Here is a 10,582-nt window from a genome sequence, read left to right as displayed (position 1 = left end):
ACCCATAACACTTCATTTTTGTAAACCAGGTTTTTGCTCATTCTTCTAGGAGTAAAAGTAACTTAATATTTGTGTTTTGACTATGCTGCTAATGGTTTAAGAAGGTGACTGGAGACAAGCAGTTGGGAGCAGCCATTTAACTTGTTTGGTACCTATAAAATGAAAAATGTGATATGTACATTTTAAAAGGTTTTGAAAAATAACCAGTCATGGTTCTTGCAAATATTAAGCCCTAGATAAATAGCAATGACAGCATTCAGTGCAGTTATATTTTTATTTGTGGGCATAAATTTTCTCTTTTTCGCTTATTACAGTTTTTGATGATGGTGATGAGAGGACATTGAGACGCACCTCACTTTGCTTAAAAGGAGAGAGACATTTTGCTGAGAGTGAGGTAAGGTGACAAGGACTTTGGGGGTTGAACAAAGGATACTCATGTAGAGAAAAATGTGATTTAATTTATTTGTTTCTTATCCAGACACTTGATCAGCTTCCATTAACAAATCCAGAGCATTTTGGAACTCCAGTAATTGCAAAGAAGACGAACAGAGGAAGGAGGTCCTCTCTTCCTATGTGAGTGTTAACATATACAGTTACATTATAGTAATTATTATAAATTAAACAAATGACTTTTCTAGGATGGCTAAATTTGGGTAACTTTTTCATCACATCTTGTATTCTTATGTTAGATATATTACCCTGCGCCAACCTTGTTCTTAATTTTTCCCATTACTTTGTCAGTAATTATCACACTCCTTTTTCAAAAAGGTTATTTTTGTTTTGAATTACATTGCCAAATTCCATAATTGATACAATTTTCTTATTTTTAGTGAGTATATATAATTTTTTAACCTTTTTATTTCAAAAACATTTCAAACAAAATTTTTAATTTATCTTTATTTTTGAAAGTATTACAGATGTCCTTTTTTCCTTCCTGCTCCCGCCCAGGCTTACCGCACTATTGTCTGTGTCCATGGGCTATGCCTATATGTATATAAACTCTTTGGTTAATCTCTTCCAGCCTCCCCCACCCCTCTCAAACTTAAAATTTTAAAGAATATTACAATAAACGTAAATATATTCATCTAGTTTCGCTAATTGTTAACATTTTTGGCACATCTGCATTGTCATTTTCTCTTTTTATAGGTACATATTACAATGTTTTAAATAATGACTTTAATTGGCTGAACTATTTAAGAGGAAGTTGCAAGTGTCGTGACCTTTTACCTCTTAAATACTTTACCTCGGACACAACAAGGACATTTTCTTACATAAGCAAAGTATGATTATCAGAATCAGAAATTTAACAGTATAGAATGCTATCTTTGCCAGTTACCCAAAATAGCCTTTATAGCATTCCCTGATTCTAGGATGCAATCTAAGATCATGCATTGCATTTAGTTTATATGGTTCTCAAGTCTCTTTTAATCTGGAAAAGTTCCTCAGCCCCCCCCTCCTTTTTTTTTTTTGTCTTTTCATGACATTGACATTTTTGAAAAGTACAGGCTAGTCTACTAGTTCTGTAAACTCTTCTTTGCTATGGGTTTGTTTTATTGTTTAGTTATCTAGATAGGTCATCTAAATAACCCCTCAGATGTGTTCTCATAATCTGTCAGAAAATTAGAGTTCTATTATCTGGCATACATAAAAAATAGAAGGTAATCTTTTCTAAAAATGTGTTTGGCACAGTAAGTTCTTCATGGTGACATAATTAGGCTTTTCTGTCCCAGTGGGTGGTTGGCAGGAGAGCTTAAGTTCGTGTCCTCATTGATCTGGTGAAGTGGACTCAGAGTTACCATGGGCGTCTCAAGACTACTTCTGTGGGGCTAGGAAGTGTCTAGCTCTTCAATTCAAATAAGAATAAAAAGGGGTAATACAGATTAGAAATTGAGTTGTATGTATTAAATTCACACCACTCTGACTATATTCAAAGTGGTTTATCTTAAGATTATGATAAAATTATTTTGGCTTTTAGTAATGAAGATGAAAAGGAAGAAGAAACTAGTGAAGATGAAGATGAAGATAAGCGACGTCTCAATGATGAATTATTAGGAAAAGTTGTAAGTGTGATATCTACTTCTGAGAAGACCGAATGGTATCCTGCTTTGGTAAGTAAGGTTTCTTTCCAAAGTTAATCAACCATTTAACATACTTATTTCACATGGATTTTAAAAAAGCATTTAAAATATTTTTAAAGTGTTACACAAATTTAATTTGGACTTCATTGCAAAATTGAGCAATCATGTTCAGGTCCCACATACTTCACTGTCTCTTTTTGTTATTTCCTTTGTTTAATTTTAATTATCTGTAGCCAATCATTTATTGCAGGGGCGGGGAACCTTTTTTCTGCCAAGGGCCATTTGGATATTTATAAAATCATTCGCGGGCCATACAAAATTATCAACTTGAAAATTAGCCGGCTATATTTGGTCAAATATGTAATTAACTCATCCCTAATGCCTTGGCAGGGCCAAACCAAATGATTTCAAGAGCCTTTTGTGGGCCCAACATTCCCCACCTGGAATCTTTCAGTTCTTCCTTTAAAACATGTTAGTGGTGTTTCCTTTTACCTTGTTCCTATTACCACTTTATACCTGGTCTACAGTAAGCTACCTCCCAGGTTCCCTTAACTTGATTATTGAAATTTTTAAATTAATTTTCTAGAAGTAACTTTTTTAGAGATTTAAAAAAACACAAAACTTTCTTTTTTAATATATTTTTATTGATTTCAGAGCGGAAAGGAGAGGGAGAGAGAGATAGAAACATCAATGATGAGAGAGAATCATTGATTGTTTGCTTCCTGCATGCCCCCCACCAGTGATCGAGCCCTAAACCCGGGCATGTGCCCTTGACTGGAATCAAACCTGGGACCCTTTAGTCCACAGGCCAAGGCTCTATCCACTGAGCCAAACCAGCTAGGGCAAAACACACAAAACTTTCACTGACTGCCTGATGGATCAATTCTGCTTTCTCAAATAAATATTTAAGGCCATCCCTACCTCTTGATTTGTTCCCATTCCTAGTGTAAGCTCTCTGCTTTACTCAGGTTCTTTCTTAATTTCTCCCTCCATAAATCACTTCAATCCTCCAAGCCTGCTTAAATCGTTAATATTTACTGAGGATCTGCAGTGAGTTCAGGTTTGTTCTAAGTTCCTTAGAAGAGAGAAAAGTATGAGATTTGCAACACATTGCTTTCAGGCAGCTTACTAAACACATAGTAATGAAAAATTATATAGTAATTTTAAAAACTTGGGGCAGACGCAGGACAGGGAGTTACTGGAGAAAGGAAAGGTACACTTAGACTTTGGAAATGCAAGTCTTAGTAGATAGGTTAGTAGAGAAAACTAATCTTTGCTTATTCAGGGAAGGAATGAAAAGAATGGATGGGCAGGAGATTTATTTCATGAGAGGAATCAATAATATTTGGTAATACCTGTCTCCTCTTTCTCCTCTTCCTATTTCTCTCTTCTTAAATAAGTCTTAAGGTCCAACTCAAGTCCTACCTTTTCTGTAATCTCCCCTAAATACTAACATAAATATGCCCTTCTTCTCTGAGTTTTGATATCGCTTGTATCTCTAATAATTTTGGCACAAAAATGTGTCCCAAATTAAATTAGAATCCTTTGAAGAGCTGAGGCCATATTTTTAGGGTTATTTGTGCATATAAATGCATTACTCAATCCCGTATCATGGATTTACCTTATAGAGGAAAAGTCTGAAAATCCTTTAAATCATTCATTGTACAGGCAAATAAATAGGGTTAGATTCAGAATATTCAGGTCATAATTTGCCAAGAGACTTAAAAAAAAACACTATTCAACAGATTTATCCTTTTTCTGGTGATGTACATAATAAAAGATGAGGAAGACACCAATCTACATTTGGTGATTTTATAGTCTAATGCAGAAAATGATTTTAGTAACTATAGTAGTAATATAAAATAGTATGTGTTTAATATTATGACTTCTTTGTCTTGAGAGGTTATATTCATTTAAAGGAAATCCAGAAAGCCATCATAAAGCAGGTACTTTTGAGCTGAGCCTTGAAGGATTTAGAGTTAGTAAGCAGAGCTTCGTTAGAGGACTTACTTAGAGGATATAAGATAAGTAAAAGCAGAAAAGCAAGAGGTTTGTCTATGGAACTGTTTGATCTGGGAATCCATTTTGGCTAAATATTAGATATGAGTAGGGGAATAATAGGAAATAAGTTCGAGAACATAGCTCTGGCTGGGTAGCTCAGTTTGCTGAAGTGTCATCCTGTACACCAAAAGGTTGTGTGTTCAATTCCCAGTCAGGGCACATACCTAGGTTTTGGGTTTGATCCCTGATCAAGGCATGTATGGGAGGCAACCCATCAATGTTCCTCCCTCTCTCTCCCCCTTCTTCTTCCTCTAAAAATCAATGAAAGCATATCCTTGGGTGAAGATTAAATTAAAATTGGAAAGATTGGGAAGGTAATTTGGATATAGAGCAGAAGAGTCTTTAAAAGTTCATCTAAGGAATTTGGACATATTTCTGCATAGTATTTTGCAGAAGAGTGACAGTATTTGAGCTGTGTTTGTAGGAATATTAATGAGGCCGTGGTATGTTGGGTGGATTATTATTAGAAAGACTGGAGGTGGCAGGAACCAATTTGGAGGCTATTAGAGTGGTTCACAAATGAGGTAATTAAGCTTTGGGCTGTGCCTACTCATCCTTTAAGACTTACTTGAATCTTTGCTGCTACACCTTTTCCTTCTCCAGGTTGGGTTGAATCTTCTTCCTAGATGCTTTCGTGTTATCCTGAGCCTAGTGTTATCACTGTACTTATCCTCCATTGTGTTCTTTTGTGTATCTTGACCCTTCATTACACAGTTAGCTCCTTGAAGGTAGTCACAAATATATTATTATTTTTAAATATTCACCTCTTCTATCTTTTTTTAAAAAATGTTTTTATTGATCTTTTTACAGAGAGAGGAAGAGGGAGAGAGAAACAGAGAAACATCGATTGGTTTTCTCCCATAGTGGGGATCAAACCGGCAACTTTTTGGTGCATGGGATGCTGCTCAACCAACTGAACCACACAGGCCAGGGCACAAATATATTATTAATATAATAATTACCAGCACCTAACAAACATTTGCTTTCATCTGATATTAAGACAGCTTGTATGACTGCCAAGAATTTTTAATTATCTGGATATATGCTGTTTAATATAATAGCCATGTGGTTATTTAAATGTAACAATTAAAATTAAATAGAATTAAAAATTCAGTCTCTAAGTTGCACTAGTCACATTTCAAGTGCTCAGCCCCATGTGGTTCATTGCTACTCTATTGGTCAGACAGATGTAGAAGATTTTCATCATTGAACAAAGTTTTGTGGATAGTGCTAGATTGTAGGAGAGGGGCTAGTTAGGGGTAATAATGAGCAGGTACATGTCAGTAATTTATTGGTAGGGTTTAATATTTAAAAAAATATTAAATTCTATAAAGTATACAGAGACTAGTTGTTTACATTTGTTATTTTTTAAGAAATTAAAAAGTTCCTTTACTAAGATTTTCTCAGATTTGAATTAATTACTAAAAGCTGTACATGCCCTGGTAAGAAAGGGAATTTAGATAGGTGTTTATTTCAAAATAGATCCTGATTCAAGTATGTTTTTAAAAATTATAATATGCCAAATGTTCATCATATATCATACATAATTTGTTAATTCAATAACTGAGTTATTATTTAGCTTAGAGTAAGTCCTAATATTTTTAAATATTTTGGTGGTCACATTGTAATTTATATTTCATTAATTATCATTTTATAATCTAACTAGAGGCCTGGTTACATTGAAAGTAAATTAATTAGAAGGTGGCTGGCAGAGGCAGGACTGGGCGAGATGGGCCAGACAAGCCCTGGAGCCAAGCTCCTGCAGTCCCTCCCTGGCCAACAGCACCTGGGGCGGCACTGGGGCTTGAAGGGCATCTGCTGAGTCCCTCTGGCAGGTGGGGTCCCTTTGCCTAGCCTGCAGGGATCGGGCCAAAACTGGCAGTCCGACATCCCTCGAAGGGTCCCAGAATGTGAGAGGGCACTCTGCAAAGCTGCTGTCGCTTGGCAGCTCCTGTGTTGAGCGTCTGCCCCCTGGTGGTCAGTGCGCATCATAGCTACCGGTTGGTCGCTTAGGCTTTTATATATATACTAGAGGCCCGGTGCACAAAAATTTGTGCACTCGGGGGGGAGAGGGGGTCCCTCAGCCCATCCTGTGCCCTCTCTCAGTCTGGGACCCCTCGGGAGATAACAACCTGCTGGCTTAGGCCTGCTCCTGGGTGGCAGAGGGCAGGTCCAATCCCTAGGTGCAGCCCCTGGTCGGGCTCAGAGCAGGGCCGATTGGGGAGTTGGGGCGCCGCCCCCTGTCATGCACAGAGCAGGGCGGATGGGGAGGTTGTGATGCCACCCCTAGTCACGCTCAGGGTAGGGCCGATTGGGGGGTTGGGGCACCGCCCCCTGTCACACTCAAGGCAGGGTCGATAGGGAAGTTGCGGCGCCACCCCCTGCCACGCACAGAGCAGGGCCGATCAGGGGGTTGGGGCGCTGCCCCCTGCCATGCACAGAGCAGGGACCATCAGGGGGGTTGGGGCTCCGTACTCTGTCACACACAGAGCAGGGCCCATCAGGGGTTTGGGGAGCTCCCCCCTGTCATGCACAGAGCAGGGCCGATCAGGGGGTTGGGGCGCTGCCCCCTGTCACACACAGAGCAGGGACCATCAGGGGGGTTGGGGCTCCGTACTCTGTCACACACAGAGCAGGGCCCATCAGGGGTTTGGGGAGCTCCCCCCTGTCATGCACAGAGCAGGGCTGATCAGAGGGTTGGGGAGCTGCCCCCTGTCACACACAGAGCAGGGCCAATCAGGGGGTTGAGGAGCTCCTCCCTGTCACGCACAGAGTAGGGCCAATAGGGGAGCTGGGGCACCACCCCTGTCACATACAGAGCCGGGCCCGTGGGGGAGGGGGGTAGTTAAGGCGCCACACCCTGTCACACTCAGGGCAGGGCCGATGGGGAGGTATGGCTCTACCCCGTCTCACATAGAGCAGGGCCCGTGGGGGGGTTGGGGCGCCGCCACTGTCACACCCAGAGCCGCAGGGCAATCGGGGTTGGGGCGCCGCCCTCTATCACCCACAGAGCCGCAGGGCTGATCAGGGGGTTGGGGCGCCGCCCTCTATCACCCACAGAGCCGCAGGGCTGATCAGGGGGTTGTGGCCCCGCCCCCTGTCACAGAGCCGCAGGGCTGATCAGGGGGTTGGGGCGCCGCCCTCTACCACCCACAGAGCCGCAGGGCTGATCAGGGGGTTGGGGCACCGCCCTCTATCACCCACAGAGCGGCAGGGCCGATCAGGGGGTTGGGGCGCTGCCCCCTGTCACACACAGAGCCGCAGGGCAATCAGGGGGTTTGGGCGTTGCCCCTTGTCACGCTGATCCCGGTGCCGGGAGGCCTCGCGGCTCCGCTGATCCCGCCCGGCAGGGTCACAGATCCGGGTCCCAGACCGCAGACAGCCTTGCCTGCTGCTGCCTGCCTTCAGTATGCAAATTAGCCGCCATCTTGTTGCTTCAGGGTGGGGGTCCCCACTGGGGTGCCTGGCCAGTCTGGGTGAGGGGCTTAGGGCCGTTTTCAGGCTGGCGGGCGACTGAAGCTCCAAACCTCTCCTTTTTTTCTTTTTTTTTTATTCTGGCATTTATTTACCTTCTATGGCTGTCACTGGAGCTGAGAGCCGGCTTTCTCTCTGAGGCTCGGCTGAAAGCAGGTTTCTGGCCTTTGTTTTCTCTATTCGAAACAATGTTGCGACTCCAGCTCTGAGATCCCGGCTGACTGACAGGAGGTTTCTGGAGTTTTGTTTATCTTCTGTAAATGTTACTATGTTTCCAACTGAAGCTCAGAGGCTTGTTTCCAACTGAAGCTCAGGGAACGTTGGAGTCCACAGCAAGCAAGCCTCCTGTTAGCTTCCAGCTGCCTGGCTGCCGGCCGCCATCTTGGCTGACAGTTAATTTGCATAAGGATACGCTGATTAGCCAATGGGAAGGGTAGCGGTCGTACGCCAATTACCATGTTTCTCTTTTATTAGTGTAGACTAGAGGCCCGGTGCACAAAAATCTGTGCACTCGGGGGGGGGGAAGGGGGGGTGCCTCAGCCCGGCCTGTGCCCTCTCACAGTCTGGGACCCCTCGGGAGATAACGACCTGCTGGCTTAGGCCTGCTCCCGGGTGGCAGAGGGCAGGCCCAATCCCTAGGTGCAGCCCCTGGTCGGGCTCAGAGCAGGGCTGATTGGGGAGTTGGGGCGCTGCCCCGTCATGCACAGAGCAGGGCGGATTGGGAGGTTGCGATGCCACCCTCAGTCACGCTCAGGGTAGGGCCGATTGGGGGGTTGGGGCACTGCCCCCTGTCACACTCAAGGCAGGGTGGATGGGGAGGTTGCGGTGCCACCCACTGTCACGCACAGAGCAGGGCCGATCAGGGGGTTGGGGCACTGCCCCCTCTCACTCACAGAGCAGGGCCGATCAGGAGGTTGGGGAGCTCCCCCCTGTCATGCACAGAGCAGGGCCCATCAGGGGGTTGAGGAGCTCCCCTCTGTCACGCACAGAACAGGGCCCATCAGGGGGTTGGGGAGCTCCCCCCTGTCACGCACAGAGTAGGGCCGATAGGGGAGTTAGGGCACCGCCCTCTATCACCCACAGAGCAGGGCCGATCAGGGGGTTGGGGCGCCGCCACTGTCACACTCAGGGCAGGGCCAATGGGGAGGTTATGGCTCTACCCCATCACACACAGAGCAGGGCTCGTGGGGGAGGGGGGGTTGGGGCGCCACCCTCTAGCACCCACAGAGCAGGGCCGATCAGGGGGTTGGGGCGCAGCCACTGTCACACTCAGGGCAGGGCCGATGGGGAGGTTATGGCTCTACCCTGTCACACGCAGAACAGGGCCTGTGGTGGGGGGGGGGGGGTGGGCGCCACACCCTGTCACACACAGAGCAGGGCCGATCAGGGGGTTTGGGCGCTGTCCCCTGTCACGCTGATCCGGTGCCAGGAGGCCTCGCGGCTCTGCTGATCCCAGTGCTGGGAGGCATATTACCCTTTTACTATATAGGATAGAGGCTTGGTGCATGGGGAGGGGCTGGCTGGTTTGCCCTGAAGGGTGTCCTGGATCAGGGTGGGGGTCCCCACTGGGGTGCCTAGCCAGCCTGGATGAGGGGATGATGGCTGTTTGTAGCTGGTCACACACCCTTCAGGGTGGGGGTCCCCACTGGGGTGCCTGGCCAGTCTGGGTGAGGGGCTGAGGGCTGCTTTCAGGCTGGCGGTTGTTGACTGAAGCTCCCAACCGCTCCTTTTTTTTATTTTATTCTGGGCCAGCTTTAGCTCTGGCTCTAGCTCTGAGAGCAGGTATCTGGTTTGTTTCGGTTCTATAATCGAAACAATGTATAACTCCAGCTCTGAGATCCTGGCCTATATTTGTTAGAATGTTTCAAACTGCCAGCTCAGAGGCCGGCAAGGCAGGCGGGGAACGTTGGAGTCTGCAGTTACTGAAGCAAGCAAGCCTCATGTTCGCTTCCAGCTGCCTGGCTGCCGGCCGCCATCTTGGCTGACAGTTAATTTGCATAAGGATATGCTGATTAGCCAATGGGAAGGGTAGCGGTCGTACGCCAATTACCATGTTTCTCTTTTATTAGTGTAGATAGATGACTAGATAAATAAAATACCTAGAAAACTAATATGCTAAAGAAAAATTATAAGGTTATCTTCTTTTATAAGTAATTAATAATGGAAGGTATTGATAATGAAGCTCTTTCTTATAAAATACTAGAAGCCCAATGCACGAAATCTGTGCAAGAGTAGGCCTTCCTTCCCCTGGCTGCCAGCATCAGCTTCCCTCTAGCACCCGGGACCCAGGCTTCCCTCTGGCTGCTGGCAGGCACCCGGGACCTGAGCTTCCCTCCAGCCACCGGCAGGCATCCAGGACCCAGGCTTCCCTCACAGCCTCAGCTTCGTCTGGAAGGTCGTCTGGAAGGCGACCTATTGTTACAGATAATCTACTTAAGAATATATTCTGTTTTTGAGCAAGGATAATAGGAATCAATGTATTATTTTTTATTTTAGGTAATATCTCCCAGTTGTAATGATGACATCACAGTGAGAAAAGACCAGTGTTTAGTTCGATCATTTATCGATTCTAAATTGTGAGTAATGAATCACTTCATAGTGTTACATTGGGAGAAACATAAATAAAATCACAGTGATAGAAAAGTTTTTTTAAAAAGTTTAATCACTTCATGAACTGAATTTTTACTTGTGTTTTGACTTCGTAATGTAGGTTATTTTTTACTTAAAAACTTTAAAACCTGAACAACAATATGTGACAATAATAGTAAATAGTTTTTTAAATACAGCATGATATTGATTTTCTCTTTAATTGTAAAAATTCTGTAATTTCTATGTACTATTACATGTTATGAACTATGAAATATTCTTTAAATAAAATTTATATTACCAGAATATTATCTTGACTTTTTTTCTGATTAAAAGTCAGGTTTTTAGAAACTTTTCTTCAGCTTTGCTTTGTTTCCATAAAA

General features: G+C 44.3%; 1 protein-coding gene across 2 annotated transcripts in view; it reads left to right on the top strand.

The window, feature by feature from the left end:
* ARID4A (AT-rich interaction domain 4A) overlaps positions 1-10,582 on the top strand; it is a 69,960-nt gene that overhangs the window by 14,236 nt on the left and 45,142 nt on the right. For both annotated transcript variants that reach the window (XM_070419092.1, XM_070419090.1), the window contains exons 6-9: positions 315-394; positions 479-573; positions 1,976-2,108; positions 10,110-10,189. In XM_070419092.1, the coding sequence (XP_070275193.1) occupies positions 315-394; positions 479-573; positions 1,976-2,108; positions 10,110-10,189 (388 nt within the window). The remainder of the gene's footprint in view (positions 1-314; positions 395-478; positions 574-1,975; positions 2,109-10,109; positions 10,190-10,582) is intronic.

Source organism: Myotis yumanensis, unplaced genomic scaffold (assembly GCF_028538775.1).
Source record: "Myotis yumanensis isolate MYYU_CA2020_CCGP unplaced genomic scaffold, mMyoYum1.0.hap1 SCAF_1, whole genome shotgun sequence".
NCBI classification, from domain to species: domain Eukaryota; kingdom Metazoa; phylum Chordata; class Mammalia; order Chiroptera; family Vespertilionidae; genus Myotis; species Myotis yumanensis.
This window is presented reverse-complemented; position numbering and strand designations above follow the sequence as displayed.